This window comes from Rhinatrema bivittatum, chromosome 16 (assembly GCF_901001135.1).
Source record: "Rhinatrema bivittatum chromosome 16, aRhiBiv1.1, whole genome shotgun sequence".
Taxonomy (NCBI): Eukaryota; Metazoa; Chordata; class Amphibia; order Gymnophiona; family Rhinatrematidae; genus Rhinatrema; species Rhinatrema bivittatum.
In genome coordinates this window covers 25,791,191-25,810,397 of record NC_042630.1, presented here as the reverse complement: position 1 = coordinate 25,810,397, position 19,207 = coordinate 25,791,191, and the positions used below count along the sequence as shown (strand labels likewise).

Genomic DNA, 19,207 nt, shown 5'->3' with positions numbered 1-19,207 from the left:
CCTTCTAGTGGAGGTTACCAAATCTTTCCCGATAGCCTTTCTACAATATTGTTTATGAAAATGTTAGGACCAGACTGAGGATGGATTCCTGCAACACCCTACTGCTAACCCCTCTCTCCTTAGCATGAGTCTTTTAATTATCTCTCAACCTTTTTCCCATCACTGCTCTCCACATCTGTCCTAAGCATGCCCAAAGTCCACCACAATGTTGATATCTACCACTTCTGCCATGGGGCCAGTTCGTCTTCCAAAATCAATACGTAAGCCAATATCCAGGCCACCTTATGTGTCTTGTTACCACGTTTCATAATAAACCCACAGCCAACAAGGATAGCGAGGCTGCGGTTTGAAACCTTTCAGTGAGAGGCTCAGGTGTTACACCTTGTACAGTGCGATAACCCTTCCCGAGCAGTTGCTGTATTGCTCTATAGCAGGGAAATTGACAGAGGTGGGTGAATCTTTATAGACTTGATTTATGGAGGACAAGAGTCCACTTGGTCAGGTGCATGAGATGGGATAAAGGAAGTTGCTTCAGTTTTGAAGCAAGTTCCAAAGCCTGAGAAAGTTGTAGTGAGCACTGTGAGATTGTTCTATGAGACAGAGTTGTAAACGCTACTGGGGAACTGCCGGGTACTTTTGACCCAGACTGGCCACTGTTTGAGCTACAATGCTGGGCTGGATGGACCTTTAACCCAGCATGGCACTTCTTATGTCTGCTCTCACTTCTGCAACTAATAGGAGCGGTGCTGTGGGATTATCCTATAGGACAGAGCCGTAATGATCACCTGCTTTGTCTCTCTCAGTGCCTGGGAAATTGTCCACTGGATGGAGCTCCGATAGCTGAATATTCTTTCTAGATGTATACCTTAATTAAATTCCAAATGATTAATTGGAGAAGGCAATAATGAAGGAGCTTCTGCGAGCTATACCATAACAACAAAAAGAAAAATCCTCCACGAGCGGTTTGCTTTGGATTGGAACAGGGTCTGAGAGGGTGCTGGGTGACCTGGATCTACAGAGGAGCAGGCACTTCTGCAAAGACTGCCAGCGGCATTGCTGCCCTGGTGTGATAAATATCCTGATTGTGCTTTAGATATTCACCCACCTTCTGAGCATGTGAAAACTTTGTCTACTTTTTCCTAATGGGTTTTGTGCTGCTGCGTCTGATCAGCATCTTTCCCAACAGTGGCATTTCTTAATTGCTAAAATTTGCCAAACAATAGCAGTACTTTTTGGGAAAATATTTAGAGCTGAGAGCGCCTACAAACCTGATCTGTGACTAACATGGATGAATTATTTTTTTAACCCTCCTAATAACTTACAGAGCCACTTTAAGTATCTCGTGGAAGCAAATAAGTGTGACTTTTGCAATATACTGATTCTCTGCTGCAGCAAACATCAGAAAAGGAACGAAAACCTCTTCCTACGTGGATATCCATAAGTGCAGAGGCTGGGATCTCTTCTCACGCTTTGTTTTGTATGAAGCAGGTGTTTCTGTGCAAGCTGCTGTTCTGTACTGGTTTAGCAAGGAAAGAGTTAAAGAGCTATGCTTATGATAACAGCCCTTTTGTCACAGAGTCAGGGAAGGAAGGAAAAGCTGTGCCTGCCTTCCCGATAGTCGCAATCTCCCGCTCCCAGTTACTTACAGCAGTGCGAAGCTAGTAGAAGTGCAGGAGCCCATATAGGCAGAGCTAGTAACAAGATTTTAAGGTAGAAGTGCCTGGAACAACCAGTACAGGAGGGAGAATACCTGCTTAGTGCAGGGCAAGACCAGAAGAAGGAGGAATATCCAACTTGGGAAGATTGCTTTCCTTCTTCTTGCAAGCAGACTGGTTCAGGGTTTGAATCAGGACTACAACAACGCCAGCCTTGATCCAGCATTCAGTGAAGCACTTTTGGGGAAGAATTTGTACTTAATCTGAGGAGATCCAGTGGGGAACGCTCATGGATTTGGATGTTTGTGTAGCGATGGTTCAATAATTGGAAGGCGTCATGAGGGTAACATGGGTATTCTGGGTGGTAACTGGCTTAACAATGTGCCATGTTAGTGAAGGGAACATAACCAACCTTACTTTGGCTGTGTTGTTGCCAAGGGATAATATTGTATACCCATGGGCATGGCCACGGGTTGGGCCAGCAATTGAGTTGGCGATTGAGAAGATTAATAAGAACCAGGATCTGCTCCCCAACATTCATGTCCAATTTGTGTTTGGGAACAGTGAGGGCAAGGGTGGAAACTGCTCTGAAACAGTGGCACCCTTGGTGGCAGTTGATCTGAAGCTTGCCAACAATCCCAGTGCCTTTATTGGTCCAGGATGTGTCTACACCGCATCCACCGTGGCGAGGTTCACAGGACACTGGAAGATGCCACTCATCACAGCTGGAGCAGCTGCTTTTGGCTTCAACAACAAGGTTGATATGTACCCGTTAATGACAAGAACTGGTCCCGTCTACACAAAACTTGGGGAGTATGTGTCTCATATCCATGCACAGTTCAACTGGACCAACAGGGCTGTGGTGGTCTATATGGACGAGATAATGGATGACCGGACATGCTTTTTTACTGTGGAAGGTCTTTATATGGTGCTTCCAAATGTCAACAACATGACTATTTTGGATGTCCAATTTAAGAAAGAGGATCTGAGCAATTACACATCTATAATTGAAGACATCAAACGGAAGGGCAGAAGTAAGTACAGTAAACCTGTGTAACGCTGTAGCTTTCACACAATAGCTTTTAAGATTTTTTTTTTCTGATTAATTTAGATCATATGCCTGGAGGGATTTGAGGAAGGAGCAATTTAGCTACCTTTTATTCCAGAGAGAGAAGGGCTAATCCAAGCATAGAAAAAGGTCCTGCTTTTCTTCTTCCTGAAATCAATTTCTGCTTTTAAATCTGGCATGCAGTTATGTGCTAAAAACTTTGGAGGAGAGAGAGAAATGTAGGAGATGCCAGAGCGATACTGTTGAAGACGTGGGGTAAAAAGTGTTTGTGTTCCAGTGTTTCTAACTCTTCAGATATTTACATTTATCCTTCCTTTCCTACTGCTGCTCAGTTTGGGGATGGCAGAGAGACGTTGGGGACAAGCAGATTGAATGCCCACCCTGTCAGGGTATTTGTACCTTCAGAATAACCATGAATAAGGAAAGAGCAAACTTGCTAAAAAGATTCTCTTTTTTTATTTTTTAAATTTGATATTTTTATCTTGATATTTTGTCAACTTCAGAAATAAAAGGGGTGACATCCAAACTAGAAAATATCAGACTTGATTTTAACTTTCCTCTTCCCTGGCTAATGTTTATGCAGATGAAGGTGGCAGGCACTGCTCTGGCAAAGCCAGCAGATTTCAGGCACTGAGGGCAGAAGCCAGAGCCACGAGGAATAAGATCTCCTTTCAGTCTCAGTCTTAGGAAAGGAGGAGAGTAGTCTCTTAGTTTCCAAAGAAATTCTAACAAGAGGATTAGAATTAGATGTACGAATTGGTTTTTTCCTAAATGGGAATGGCTGCAAAGATGCAATCCTTGGTTTTGAATGCTTTGCCGTTTGTGAAGGGGAAGAAGGCAGAGACCTCCCCTGCTGCAGAGTGAGACTTAGAAAATCCCTTTAGTGAGCCCTTCTTACTTCTCTTGATCTTTTTAATCTTCTCTCACTATCTGCAGGCCAATAACACAAACCGGGTTGGAAATAAATTGGATTCCAGGATTATTTCTTATCATTCTCCCCCCCCCCCCCCCCCAACTCAAACAACTTCATAACTTTCCTTAGTTGTGGAAATGTCACATGACAACACCTTAGGCCTTGGAAGCAGCTGGGCAGGTACAGCAGGCTATTACTTCCCAGAGGTCGGCCAGGTTGGGGCAGCAAGTTGTTGGCATGGGTTACTGCCTGAGAGCGGAAGGCTAAGCCCCAGCAGGACTTGGTGGGTCAGTGTCTTGGAATCGATGGTCACTCCTGGGTTTTGGGACAAGAAACAAGTTGCAGAGAGATGAGAGCAAAAAGGGTACTGTCTGCCTAGGAGGTGACAACCTGATAAGTCTGCAAGGGAGGCCAAGCTGATAGTAAGAATTAGGAAAGACTTGGAGAGCAGCTCTATTTCTTCAAAGTAGGACTGTCTGGATATCATTCTGAGGAGAATATGGAGAAATGAAATGGGAATGAAAGAGATTGAGTGGGTAAACTGGAAGGTATAAACTTGTTCAGGGAGATGAGCATGGACCAGAGATGTAGTATTAAACTAGAGGCCAGGTCTGTCTGGCAGGCTGGAAAACAACAAGAGCTAGAAGTCCTAGCAGCATTGCAAGCACTCTCATAACGGGATCTATCTGGCAGCCTATGCAGGAGATGATGGAATTTAAAAGAGCTTGGGATAAACACAGATGATCCCTAGTTCTTAAAAGATGGAAATGAAGATAAAGGGTAACCGACAGCGGCAGTCACTGCCCTTAACAGAAGGCTTGGGGGTAACCCGCACGGAGCAGCAGTCACTGCCCTTAACAGAAGGCTTGGGGGTAACCCGCACGGAGCGGCAGTCGGTGCCCTTAACAGAAGGCTTGGGGGTGACCCGCACGGAGCGGCAGTCGGTGCCCTTAACAGAAGGCTCTGGGGTAACCCGCACGGAGCGGCAGTCACTGCCCTTTACAGAAGCCTTTGTAGGAACTTGCACAAAGCGGCTGTTGCTGCCCTTAACAGAATAAAAATAAATGATGCTGACAAGCCTGACTGGACCACTTGGTCTTTTTCTGCTATCATTTACTGTTTCTGTGTTATATAATATCAAAATCTGTAATACCGAGTGGTTATTTTCTGTCTTTCCGTGGTATGCATGATACTCTTAGAGAGAGAAGTGCTTCCATGGAGGCCTCTACTATAATCAAACACATTTCCTTCAGCAGCCACTCTCTGTAGTAGTAACAGTGTACAGGGGAAGTTCCCAGGGGTTACAGACCATGATGAGGCAGATGGGGACTTTTCTTTGGGACAGGAGTTGTTCCTGTACATACCACGCTGAGCTTACGCATCCAAAACATATTACGTGAAAGGAACCTTGCAAAAGTACAAAGCACTCTCCACTTATACTTTGCCTCCTCTCGGTCTGTGGATGTTGTGGAAGCGCAGCCAGACTTTTAGCTGCATTGAACAAAGGCAGTTTTCAAAGAGCCAATTGAGGAGGGTAAACTGCTTTGAAAGCTTATCTTGGAGGGGCCTGTGAGTGTACAGGGGCTGGAGATAGGTGTATTATGGGTAGCCCTCACAATTCTCCTCCAAATCGATGTTACAGAGGATGGAATTTCTCTGCTAAAAATACGTGTTTGCTTTAAATCGTGCCCCATTTCCCAGCAGCAGACTGGAATGTGTGGTCTGAACTTGGTTTGGATGACTGCTGCCTTTCTAGCAAGGTAGAGAGGCAGAGTGTGGCCCCTGAAGAAGAGAGGAGAGGGCTCCGTGGAGCCTGCCCATGCCATGGGAAAGAAATGCCTCGGGCTGGATGATTTATTACGAGTGTCAAGAGTGGCTGAGGAGAATGTTACTTCAAGAGATTAAAATCTCTTCCCTTTGGTGCAAAGCCTCCTAGGAGAACGGAAAGATGATATAATTAGCTCTGGTTCACTTGAATTAAATGGTCAGGAATTAGTAAAAGCTGCCCTTAGCCCCCCTCCCTTTCCTCTTTGCTGGCATCGCCAAGCTTGAAGCAAATGGTATCGAGCTAAAAAGGGGAGGGGTGAATAGCACTAATAATCCTTAATTTCTGAGGTCACCTCGTATTTTTTGAAAGTACGAAATGTCACATGTGTAGACCTGGCAGCGTGCTGTAACCAACCGGAAGGCTGGGGCCAGAGATGGGGACGAAATTCCACACAAACATTTTGGACCTTTCCTCCATCTGCAGACGTAAAAAAAAATAATTCAGAAAAACCACAGTTTTCTGGTATGACTGTCATTGGTGGGCCCTCATCCTTTTTGCAATAGACATGTGTCCCTCTGCTCCCAACGGCCATCCTGGCCAAGGAACAGCCACAGAGACAGACAGAAATCTTAGCAGAGGAAACGCATTTTGGTGACTTGTGCCTGTGCTCACTATATGCGTCGCAGCACTTTCTACAACTTTGAAATGTTTTGTTTTGGTGGAAGGTTTAAATATTCAGACCCCTGCTTAAATTCTCCTGTGTTTTTTTTGTAATTTTCCTCCAGTCTTTTAAACTTGGTCTTCAGACAAAAGCGGCCTTTGTTTGCCAGGAATGATGCCAGTTAAGGTTTGCCTGCTAATAAACACACTTGGCCTGCTCAGGGATGAGTGGCCTGGAGATAAGCATACCTGCTCAGAGTATCCTGCAGGAAGAAAGCGCCATTTCTGTCTGCTCAAAGGACACATGCTGTGTTTGTTTAATATCAGAGGGCCAGGATCCGGACATGCCACAATAGTCCTACTGATAACATCGGTGGAATTTAGTTATTTCAAATGAGTTATAACTCAGATCCTTGGCCAGTGAGAGCTAGCCTTGTCTGGGTGGTGTGCAAAGTATCTACCTGTCCACCTAACCTGTTATACCTATGTATTTGCATGTCTGTCCTGTTGTATTTTTGGCCTTAAGAACCTAAGAATTGCCATACTGTGTCAAGTCGATGGTCCATCAAGCCTAGTATCCTTTTTCTAGCAGTGACCAGTTCTGGTCACAAATTCCTGGCAGGATCCCAAACAGTAGAATATAAGAACATAAGGCTTGCCATACTGGGACAGCCAAGGGTCCATGAAGCCCAGTATCCTGTTTCCAACAATGGCCAAGCCAGGTCACAAGTACCTGGCAGGATCCCCAGGGGTAGATAGATCCCAAGCTGCTTATCCCAAGAATAAGCAGTGGATTTCTGCAACTCTCCCTTAATAATGGTTAATGGACTTTTCGTCCAGGAACTTGTCCAAACCTTTTTTTAAATGCAGCTATACTAATGGATTGCACCACATCCTCTGGCAATTAATTCCAAAACTTAATTATGTGTTGAATAAAAAAAAAATACTTCATTGTGTGTTCCCTCGTCTTTGTACTTTTCGAAAGAATAAACAACTGATTAATGTTTACTCGTTCAATTCCACTCATTATTTTATAAAGCTCTATTATATCCCTCCTCAGCTGTCTCTTCTCCAAGCTGAAGAGTCCTAACATCTTCAGCCTTTCCTCATAGGGGAATTGTTCTATCCCCTTTATCATCTTGGTCACCCTCCTCTGTACCTTTTCCAATGCTGCAGTTGGGCACAGGTTGTATAAGCACTAACTTAATCCCCTTATGTAATAAGGGGCTTAGCGCTTCCACAATGAGCGTCCAATGCGGAGGGAAACTAATAGAACTCATCACATGCAAATGCATGTGAATGAGGCTATTATTAGCTATTCACTCCCTATGCAAAAAAAAAAAAAAATTGTGCGTCTAAGTTTTTACGATCAGAAATTAATGCCTGCCCGGAGCAGGCGTTAATTGCTGAGCGCTCCTAAAACTAGTGCAGAAAAGCCTGCTTTTCTGTACAGCCTCCTACTTAATATTGTTGATAATGCAACCTCTGATTTAAATATTGCATGGCACCTCCAGGAAGGGTGCCTGGGGGCACATTAGGAAAGCGGGTGCTGACTGTTCAGTGCCCGCTTTCTGCATACAAATATTGCATCGGCCCCACAGTTTGCTTTTTTGACTGCCACAGCACACTGAGCTGACAATTTCAATGTATTATCCACAATGATGCCTAGATCTTTCCTGGGTGGTAGCTCCTAATATGGAACCTAACATCGTGTAACTACAGCATGGGTTATTTTTTCCCTATATACATCACCTTGCACTTGTCCACATTAAATTTAATCTGCCATTTGGATGCCCAATCTTCCAGTCTCACAAGGTCCTCCTGTAATTTATCACAATCTGCTTGTGATTTAACTACTCTGAATAATTTTGTATCATTTGCAAATTTGATTTCCTCACTCATTGTATTCTAATGCATGGAATACATCTGGTCTGGGTTTCCAAGATGGCATTTTTAAACAACATCCATGCCTGCACTAAACTCTTAACCTTTGCAGCTGCTCCTTTCAATTTTTTTCCTAACTATTTTCCTCATTTTATCATAGTCACCTTTTTGAAATGCTCTCATAGCAGATTTCTTTTTTGCGCTCCTTCCAGTTAGTAAGTCAAATTTGATAATAATGTGATCACTATTGCCAAGTGGCTCCAACATTGTTACCTCTCACACCAAATCCTGTGTTCCAGAAAAGACTAGATCTAAAATAGTTTCCCCCCTTATTGGTTCTTGTACCAGCTGCTCCATGAAGCACTCATGTATTTCATCTAGGAACTTTACCTCTCTAGAATATCCTGATCTAACATTCACCCAGTCAGTACTGAGGTAATTTAAATCACCCATTATTACTGTGCTGCTGATTTTATTAGCTTCCCTAATTTCTTTTAGCATTTCATTTTATTAGTTCATTCTGGCCACCCCCACTACCATTTTATTCCCTTTTTCACCAGGAATTTCTATCCATAAAGATTCAACATTGCATTTTGTTTCCTGCAGAACTTTTATCCTGTTGACTCAATGCTGTCTTTAACATATAGGGTCACCCCTCCACTGATTTGATCCATCCTATAAGAACATAAGAAATTGCCATGCTGGGTCAGACCAAAGGTCCATCAAGCCCAGCATCCTGTTTCCAACAGAGGCCAAAACCAGGCCACAAGAACCTGGCAATTACCCAAACACTAAGAAGAACCCATGCTACTGATGCAATTAATAGCAGTGGCTATTCCCTAAGTAAATTTGATTATTAGCCATTAATGGATTTCTCCTCCAAGAACTTATCCAAACCTTTTTTGAACCCAGCTACACTAGCTGCACTAACCACATCCTCTGGCAACAAATTCCAGAGCTTTATTGTGCGTTGAGTGAAAAAGAATTTTCTCCGATTAGTCTTAAACGTGTTACTTGCTAACTTCATGGAATGCCCCCTAGTCCTTCTATTATTCGAAAGTGTAAATAACCGAGTCACATCTACTCGTTCAAGACCTCTCGTGATCTTAAAGACCTCTATCATATCCCCTACTCAGCCATCTCTTCTCCAAGCTGAACAGCCCTAACCTCTTCAGCTTTTCCTCATAGGGGAGCTGTTCCATCCCCTTTATCATTTTGGTTGCCCTTCCTATCATTGGAATGTAACTTGTACCCTGGAAGCACAGTGTCCTACTTAGGGCCGGTGCAGGGGTATTGGGTGCCCTAAGCAACCCTTGTGCCGCCGCCCCCTCTCCTCCCCAATCACACCCCCCTACCTGTTTTGGCGCCAACTGTATGCTCCTGAGGGCTGCGAGCAGCCCTGAGAAGCACACAGTCTCTATTTCTCTTTTCCGCGAGCGGGATGGGCCCCACTTGCGGCACCACGTGGCTGCTCTTCAGCGCCCCCTACGGCTCGGCGCCCTAGGCAACTGCCGAAGTTCGCGTAATGGACGCCCTGGTCCTGGTCCTACTGATTATCCTCCTTCCTCCAGGTCTCTGAGATGCCAGTTCTGTCTTCCTCTTCATCCAGTGTTATGTACTCTAACTCTCCCCATCTTATTTTTCAGACTTCTAGAATTTGTGTACAGACATTTCAAAGTGTGTTTTTTGTTTGTATTAACAACCTGCTCATCAGTTGATGGGGTAATTTGGAATCTTTCTGTACTTTACTTAAAGGCATCTGATCCTCTTTGGCATTTATTGCAGCCTCTCTACTGAGATGCCCTATTATCCCTTTCTTTTAGTATTTTTCAAAGATACATTAATCTGAACCATACACTTCTGTGCGACCATCGCCTTTCCCCCGTCATCTAGTAAGCACAGTTTTTTTAATCTCCTTTTTAAAGGTTAGTGCCAGCAGCCTGGTTCCACTCTGCTTAAAGAGGAGCCTATCCTTTCAGAAAGGTCCCCCCCCACCCCTTTCCCCAAAATGAAGCCCAGTTCCTAATAAATCGAAAACCCTCTTCCTTGCAGCATCGTCTCATCCACGCATTGAGACTCCAGAGCTCTGCCTGCCTCTGGGATCCTGCCTGTGAAACGGGGAGCATGTCAGAGATTGCTACCCTGGAGGTTCTGGATTTCAGCTTTCTACCTAAGAGCCTAAATTTGGGTTCCAGAACCTCCCCTCATGCACTTTCCTATGTCATTGGTGCCCACATGTACCAAGACAACCGGCTCCTCCCCAGCACGGTCTATAATCCTATCTATGTGATGCGTGTGATCTGCCACCTTCGCACCAGACAGGCAAGTTACCAAGCGATCCTCATGTCCACCAAGCGCCCAGCTGTCAACGTGCCTAATAATTGAATCACCAACTATAATGGCCATTCTCATCCTTCCCTCCTGGGCATGTGTGTGAGAGGGTACTACATCACCTTGAGAGCAGATTCTAGCTACAGGATTGCTTCCTACTCATCAAACTGATGCTCTCCTTCCAGGTGCCCTTTCTCCTCCAAAGCAGCACATGGGCAACCAGAATGGAGGTGGATCTTCTCTATTATGTCCCTGAAGGTCTCCTCTCTGTCTCCCTTAGCTCCTCCAGGCCTGCTACTCTAGCCTCCAGAGATCAGACTCCTTTTCTGAGGGCTTGGATCTCTTTGCACTTAGCACACACATATGACCTCGCCAGCTGGGAAATATAATCATACATGTGGCACTCAGTGCAAAAGGCTGGAAAGCCTCCCTCTTGCTGCTGGACTACTTCCTACATCATAATTTTGTTGATTTTTTTTTATCAATTTAAAATTTCTAACGGAGCAGGGATGTAAAGCCAATTAATCTACCTATATCTTCCTAGTTACCAATTTATGAACTCTTGTTTTTAATTATATTCCTTATATCTAAAATCTGCAACAAATTACTCCTACCAAACACAATTACCATGTAAAATCAAAACATATTAAACCAAATAAAAACAGATAAGGTCTAGTAAACAGGTAAGGTATAGCAAGGTAAATGGATAGAGTTTGAGGTGTGCATGCAGCTTCTGGTCCTGCTGCAAAGGGTGTGGGGCCTCTGGAAGCTGGGGCTGTGGAGTTGAAGCCTGGATTGTTCGCTGTGACCTGTGGAGTCTTCTCCCAGGGGCTGCTGGGTAAATTAATTATGTTGAGTGAAAATATGTTTTCTCAGATCTATTTTAAATGTGCTTCATAATTTCATGGAGTATCCCCTAGTTTTTTATTTATTTTTTGAAGGAGTAAACAACTGATTTACATTTACCTGTTCCACTCCACTCATGATTTTATAGATCTGTCATATTCCCCCCCCCCCCCCCCCCCCCAAATCTCTTCTCCAAACTGAACAGGCCTAACCTCTTTAGAGGAGGCGTTCCATCCCCTTTATCATTTTGGTTGCCCTTCTCTATACCTTTTCCAATTCAGCTATATCGTTTTTGAGATGTGGTGCTCATCCATCTATAACTTAGGTATCTTTTGCTTAGTCTGGGTGTAATTTGCTGCTATCAGTGACAGATTGCCTCATTTTCATTCTTAGTGAAGTATGTGTGAGGTGTGTGTGGCATATATCTGTAAACACATGTGATTTGTGCCACATGCATGTAAACATGTGCAGTCTCTTTCAGACCAAGAATCTATAGGTACCCTAAAGGTCGGGTGGTAGGACAAAAAAGAAATGTGGGGGTGAATGCAGAATAGGCTTTCCATAGGAAGAAATAAGTGCTCCCTTCTCTACATATTCTGTGTGGTGGTAATGCAGTGAAGAATTGCATCAACCCTCCCACGAGAGAAGATTGCAGAAGCGTGGCTGAAACCCTCGCTGAGCTTCCCATCTCTGTTTATCCTGCTCCGGACTTTAATTATCTCTTGTTGTTTTAACTTTTACTTAAGTAATAAACCTCTGTGTAGGAAGTGGGTCAGCAGCGCCCTGGAGCAGATTCCTGAGCAGCCAGTGAACCTTGCAGGTGTGTAGATGAATCCTGTTCTTTTATCGGAAAGGACAAAGATTTTGGCATCCAGGATGGCAGTAGTAATGTGCTTGTACCTTCTAGTTAACTCAAGCCAGAATTCTTAGTTCCTTCTGCCCTTTTTCCTAAATTGAACAGGAAACTGAGCAGAGTGGCGCAACGGAAGCGTGCTGGGCCCTTAACCCAGAGGTCGATGGAGCGAAACCATCCTCTGCTAACTTTTTTTTTTGGGTACTTGCCGGGTTCTTATGGCCTGGATTGGCCTCTGTTGGAAACAGGATGCTGGGCTTGATGGACCCTTGGTCTGACCCAGCATGGCATGTTCTTAAATAGTAACAAGGTAAATGATGGCAGATAACGATCCAAATGGTCCACCAGTCTGCCCAACTAATTGCTTAGGTAGCAACTGCCGCTCCATGTAGATTACTCCAAACCCTCCCCTTCCCCCACCCCTGTGCCTTCTCTTTTCCTTGCATGGAACTGCTGTTCCATGCAAGTTACCCCCATTTAGGATCATATGTAACATTACCTCTTTTTCTTGCCATTAGGAGTCCTCTGTGTTTAGCCCATGCCTTTTTGAATCCCATTACCATTCTTATCCCAGGTAAAAGTGTCCCCATGACCTCTCTCCAGGCAACGCCCAAGAGTCTTGCAGGTTTCTTACAAAAGAACATTCAGCAAAAGCCCAAAACAACCAGGGATGGAAACCCTACCAGTCGGTGAGTGCAGTGAAAGAGCAGCTCTCCGACCTCTTTCAGGCTGGATTGCCTAAGCTTCAAAGCTAGGCCAAAAAATAGGCAAAGCTCCAACACCTCTGCTAGCTTCCAACTTAGACTGCACTGCTGCAAGCTCTCGGGGAGAGAGAGCTGCTACTATTACCTCATCTTTCCTCTGGCTCTCCTCTTCTGCATGGCAAAGGGAAAGATGATATTTTCCTTCACTGCCAACAGTGGTTGAGACTCTAAGAAACATATCGGAGGATTGGTTTGGACCTGTGAAAGGAACACTCGCCCCAATTTGATGGATCTAGGTTCACAGTTGTGCCTGCCAGAAGGGGAGCAATAGACTGGATGCCATGGCTGCATTTGCCACAAAGAGCGATGAACATGGAAGCAACGTTTGATCTGGGTGCGGTGGTGGCACTTGCAGTGAAGGTGACTGATAATGATGTTAGCAAGATTCTGGATCATGAACTGCAAATATTTTATTGAATAAACTGCTGGTAATTTTTTTTTTTTTTCTGTGAGAACAGTAGGTAAGAGACTTCTTCCAGGATAAATAACTGCAAACACCGTGGTTGGCCATAACCCAATTGGAGGGGTTGCTGATGCTTCTGGGATTGAAATTCACCATCTTAGAAATGAGAGCAATCTACATTGGCCTACAGGTATTTGAAAGATACTTAAACAAAACTGTTCAGATTTGGACAGACAATCAAGTTGCTACTGTATGTTTTGCATAAACAAGCAGCGAGAACAGGATCTTACCAGCTTTTGCAAAGAAACATTAAACATTTGGAGGATGGCAATGGAGGACAAAAGGCAACTCTCGGCTATCTATCGCCAAAGGAAACACAATATACTAGCAGATAGGTTGAGCTGGCAAATTCAACTTCGCAAATGGTCAAAATTAACGATGACACTCCACAGTACTTCTTTAATCTATGGGGAACCCCAACCATTGTCCTTTTCACTTCACCTTTCAATCACAAACTGAAACAATATTGTTCCACAATACCAACCAACTAGGCAAAAGCAATAGATGCATTTACCATACCATGGAGCAAAAGCTTACTGGATGCATGTCCTCTGATATCTTTTAATAGCAAGAACTTTACTAAAATTGAGAAAAGAGCAGGGAAGAATTATTCTGATAACCCCATCTTGGCCATGCCAAAGTTCCCTGTACGTACCCGGATCAGTCCAGACTCCTGGGTTTTGCCGCCCCCCCCCCCCCCCCCCCCCAGCAGATGGAGACAGACGTTTACCAACAAAACTCCGCCTCATATAGGCTGGTGCCACCTATAGTGTGGCAGTATTCTTCTGTCTCCAGCAGGTGGAGGAGGTGCAAAACCTACAGTCTGTGTTAGGGCCTAGCTTAGAGTTAGGATAGAGTTAGGCAAAAAAAAGCTAGGGACAGTTTATTTTTAGGAGACAGACAGCAGTGTGTTCTTGCAGGTTAGGGTCTCTCACCTCCCAGGGGGTTGTGAGGTCCTAAGGGGACCATCCCCCCTGGTTCCAGAGGCTGTAACTGTTGTGGGTTGAGGACCCATCAAACAACAATTCTACTACTCGGAGTGATACTGGGAGCCCAGCTCACTCCCCCCAGTAGGTTCAAGACCCAGAGGCTGCCAGACAGGTACTTGTTTTATTAAAAAAAAAAAAAGTGTTAGGGCAGCTCGACTCCCGTGGCCCTTCTGATCGTGGGGGGAGGGGGGTGTTTTGGCACCATTTCGCCATGTTTTCGGGGGCGTGGGGTAGTTTTATTTTGCTCCCATGCCGCGTCGGGCTGCGTGTCGGGCCTGCAGCGCGGACGGCCCATAGGCACCGCTTGTGTTTCCGGGGGTGAGGGTGCCTCCGCGACTCCGAAGGGGGTCGTCCTCAGGGTCCAGACCATTATGGGCGCCTTTAGGGAGCTGCCGGCCATTATCCCTGGTCCATTCCCGGGCAGCGCGGGAACGGGTGCCATTTTAGGTCCCTCGATGTCGGCGGCCCTGGCTGCGGGCGCCATTTTGCCTCCCTTGGTGCCGGTGATTACAGCAGCGCAGGAGGCGCCTGGGGAGGAGGACCTTCCCCCGAGTTTGTCCCCTCAGTGCGGGGTCCCATAATGCTGAGGATGCTGCTGCAGGGGACATGGATGATACATCATCGGAGTCTTCATTTTCCTCCAATTTTATCCTGCTCATGCATAAGGCCTTTAAGGCTTGCAAGGCGACTAAGAAAAGGCCTCTCCTCCTGGACTCCCAGCTTCCGAAGAGGGCTCAGGACGCAGGTTCCTCGTCGGGCCAGCGACCTAAACCCTTAAGATCCCCGGTGGCTGATCCCGATTCTTCCTCAGATTCGGAGGACCAAGACGACCGGGAGTTGCCTTCTGAGCCCCCGAGTGGGTTAGAGGGAGAGGCCGAGTAACCAGCAAGGCAGTCTGAGGGGGGTCTATGGAGCGGACGGGGATGATCCGAAGGTGGTCCATCTTATTTTGCAAAGATGAACTGGGACCCCTTATCTCTGCTATTTTGGGGGAGCTGGGAATTCAGCTTCCTCAGGAGGAATCTCGCCTAGGAACTACGGACCTTTCCCTTCCATTTTTCAGCCACGGGTTTACTTTTTACGGAGTGGGACACTCCGGACTTGGGCCTTAAGGATCTCCTACCTCAGTATGGAGGAACAGTCCTCCATGTCAGATATTGTCACCCCCAAGGTCCCTCTCCCCCCATTGCATGCAGTTCCTGGACTGTAGAAGGGCACGCTTATTCTACCTAAAGGATTAAAAACACTTTGAAAGTTGTCTGAACTATTCATATCTTTCAACGAAAACAACAAAGGAAAAGCAGTGAGAAAACAAATATTGTCTAAATGGCTTTCCCAATGTATAACACATTATGAGATTTAAAAACGATCAAATTCCACACCAATAAAGGGCCATCAGCCAGGAGCTCCTACGCTTCAAAGCAGCAGCTTGATCAAGGACAGTACTGACGCTTACAACAGGACTCTCGAGCAGACAGTACCTTTGGTCAATGTGTGCTCCGTAACATTTTAAAATAAGTACTCAACTTCCTGCAGAATAACCACAAAAAGGAACCTTAGCTGAGGGAGTCCCAACTTGTGTGGCTGCTTTATGATGCTTACCTGTACCTGGTGTTCTCGGTGGACAGCAGAACAAACAGCCACTGAATCCCTGCCGCCTCCTCGGAAAATGAACTGGGCTAGGAGAGCATAAAAGCCCGAATCGGTGTCATTGGTTGTGTCGCTCCCATTTTATTGGCATTTAGATGCCGCCAGTGGCAAAGCTCTAGGTGGCTAACAATGCTCTTATGTGGCTTCTTGTTCTGCTGTTACATGTAAGCAGCTTCGCTTCCTGCCGTCACATTTCTATGTTTCTAGAAGTAGGAATCCGTGATTGATAAACGTTCTTCAATTGGATGATCTTGGAGGGCTGCTTCTTCAGGCATTTTACATGCCTGAGTTTAAAAAATCAAAACTAGACAGGACTTTGCTGGAGCCTTGTCTGCTTTGTCTTGCTTATTATGCTGGTTATTTGTCAGTTTGCGTTTTACGATTATACATGTAGTATTGTTAGCCACCTAGAGTTTTGGCATATAATGCTGATAAGTACATGTGAAAGGAGAATTCAGCATGCAAAAGATTGCTCCCTTGTCTATTTTTTTGTTTACCAGTAGCTCCACCAAACTGTTCAATTTGCGTTCTCGGTGGCTAGGGGGTCCTGCTTCTAACAGAAAGAGAAATGCTTTTTGCCGAAGGAAGACCTTTCTGAATTTACGATCTGAGCTTTCTCTCTCCGTTTTCCTGTGAAGCACAAGTTCCTGTTTTGTAGGATCTGAATCTGATGACCTTATGCTGTGTTGTGGCTGACTTGGCCACTTGTGTGGCCAAGAGACTGTCTAAATTATATGCAAGAATAAGAGACTCTATCTAAATTATATGCAAAAGTTTCTAGGATTACCAAGGGCTTTTTTTTTTTTTTTTCACTTTGTTGGAGCACAATTCCTTTTTTCTTCATTTCCTTTATATGTTAGATATGGAGGTATTTACTGTTGCTAGCTTAGATGTAATAGGCTGTAGTCTTAGTTATAAGACTAAGGGTGATCTCTTTTTTTGTATCTGCTTTTATTTATTTAAAATTTCTTTGTCTATACACAACCCTATAAGGAACACACAAAAATCTTCATAATCAAATATCCATAAATTTAAAAATGAACATAAACACGTTATTGCATTTTTGCAGTATCTTATGTTGGAAAGACGCATTCCGTGTTTGTTTTACGTTAAAAACTGAATAAATCTAATTGGAAAAATAATGGGGCAAAGATGTAGAAAAGGATGGCTTGCTAAAGTTACTTGTGCTGGGAGGAACAGGGAATCCAAGCAGCGCTCCTGCCCTGGGGTAGAGGAGACAGGGTGTCTCACCAGGACAGTGCTGGGACTCAGAGCAGGGGAGAGGAATTAAACCGCAAGGCACTTTGGCTTAAAAGGGAAGTAGTGCATATTTTGTAAAGATTATTTATTGTGAATGAATACTGCTGTCACCATTAGAGGCTGTGCTTTGGGTAACAGTATCTGGCTGTTTGAAGATTATTCCTTTTTTTATATTTTTATGTGGCACTGTGATAGCAGCAACCTGACTGCCAGTGTTACTGCGGGAACAGTTGCTGCCATAAAATCTCAATGACGTCTCTGCCTCTCTCTCTCTTTCTGACTCCCCCACCCCCTTGTTTTCAGTATCTCTTCTCCTCTCTGTTCTCCCTTCTCTCTCTGCCTTCCTCACCCAGGCCTGGATTATGGCCTAGGGTAACATAGGCAACTACTGCTAGGAGGGGAGGGGAGGGGGGGGGGATGCTGAGGAGAGAAAGAAAGGGAGTGGATGCTGCTGGGTGGGAGAGAGGAGTGATGCTGTGCCATGGTTGGAGGGAGCATTTCGTTACTGCCAAAGCGGGGGGAGGATAACAGGTAACCTTTTAGTGCCGGTGGGTGCTGAAATTTTAAATTCAGCCTGCTTGCCTGCCTGTGCTTTCACGCTCCCTCCGAGCGCGTCTGTGTCTAACATTCAGGAAACTATTAGCATGACAGTTTGTACATGTGTTGCCAAAGTCATAAGTAAAGTGGTTAGAAAATAAGAGCAAAATATACAATAGCAATAGCCTAGCGTTCCAACGTTCCCCCTCCCTTCCCTCAGCGCGGTCGCTGCTTTCTTTTTCTGCCTTCCTCATCAAGCATGGTGGCTGTGAAAGATTTCCAGTAATGAGGGCAGAGGGCAGACACAGCTGAGGAAGGAAAGGGCCAGAGCCAGCAAGGCTTTTAAAACAGAATCTAAGCCTCTTTACTCCCTCCCGAAGCCCTTTCTGGGCAGCCGAGGTGCTACATTTCAAAAGTTCTGTTTCCAAAAGGCCAGCACGGCGGGCGCTGCTACCTCGCTGCTTCACGCACCCAGGGCCAGGGAGAAAAGACCCAGTTAGTACAAATACCCCTATTTTCAGTTACCACCGAAGGATTACGAGAAGACACTGAGAGCTTTCAGCACTGCTGATGACTGGAAGGAATTTTGCTTGAGAATTGGGTGTCCGAGTGCCTCCAGCCAAACCCAGAAAGCTCAGGGGCTGAAAGGGCCTGGGGAGGCTAGCAGAGCTCACAGGGGCTGTGAATGTGCCAGAGGAAACGCCTGAAAAATGCAAAAAAAAAACAAAACTGCAGGCAGGCCCAAATTTAGGGTTAGGCCTCCAGTACCACCGCTCCGTTGCTGTGGCACCATTTCACCAAATAGAAGAATTGAGCGTGGTGCCCTACCTCCTTTTTACCGTCGAAACCCCTGTGCTGGGTGAGTTGTCATCTGGAGTTGCTGTGTGGAGCCTCAACCTTGACTTGGAGGTGAGAGGCGGGTAGGGTATGGGCATGGGCAATAGGAAAAAAGAGGAGGGGGAATTGTCCCCCGCCATGCCACTTGAATCCATCCCTGAGCACGTGGACTGAAAATACTGAAGGAGGATGCCAGCACAATGAAGGAAGCGCAGGGGCTGAACCTGTCAGAGGAGACTCCAGTGGAATGCTGAGAGTACAGGATTTGAAAATACCAGAGATTTGGGAAGCACGAATGAATATTGATTGAGTTTGCAGGAATTTGTACACTTGCTGAAGAGCACAATATAATTCTAAATGATCCAAACTATAGATAGATAATCCTTGGTTCCATACTAGGCATCACCACCCAGGAAAAAGATCTTGGAGTTATTGTGCACACTACCTTGAAATCCTTGCCGAGTGCATGGTGGTTGTTAAAAAAAAAAAAAAAAAAGCAAATATTGTTAGATGATATTAGGCAGGGAATGTGACAATCAATGGTGCAACCATAACTCTAGTATTGTGTGTAGTTCTGGTCATCGACTCTCAAAACAGAACATGCCATACTGGGTCAGACCAAGAGTCCATCAAGCCCAGCATCCTGTTTCCAACAGTGCCCAATCCAGGCCACAAGAACCTGGCAAGTACTCAAATACTAAGTTTATCCCATGCTTCTGATGCTAGTA

At 45.2% G+C, this 19,207-nt stretch overlaps 1 protein-coding gene and 1 non-coding gene across 3 annotated transcripts in view; both read left to right on the top strand.

Annotated features, from left to right (window-relative positions):
• The first annotated feature begins 1,550 nt into the window (after positions 1 to 1,550).
• NPR1 (natriuretic peptide receptor 1) overlaps positions 1,551 to 19,207 on the top strand; it is an 82,373-nt gene continuing 64,716 nt past the window's right edge. Inside the window, exon 1 of one of the 2 annotated variants that reach the window (XM_029581624.1) lies at positions 1,551 to 2,689. In XM_029581624.1, the coding sequence (XP_029437484.1) occupies positions 1,993 to 2,689 (697 nt within the window). In that variant the 5' untranslated portion in view covers positions 1,551 to 1,992. The remainder of the gene's footprint in view (positions 2,690 to 19,207) is intronic. The other variant, XM_029581625.1, reaches the window with a different exon arrangement.
• Positions 12,095 to 12,166, top strand: TRNAK-CUU. Its single transcript has one exon. It is a non-coding gene; the product is annotated as a tRNA-Lys (tRNA).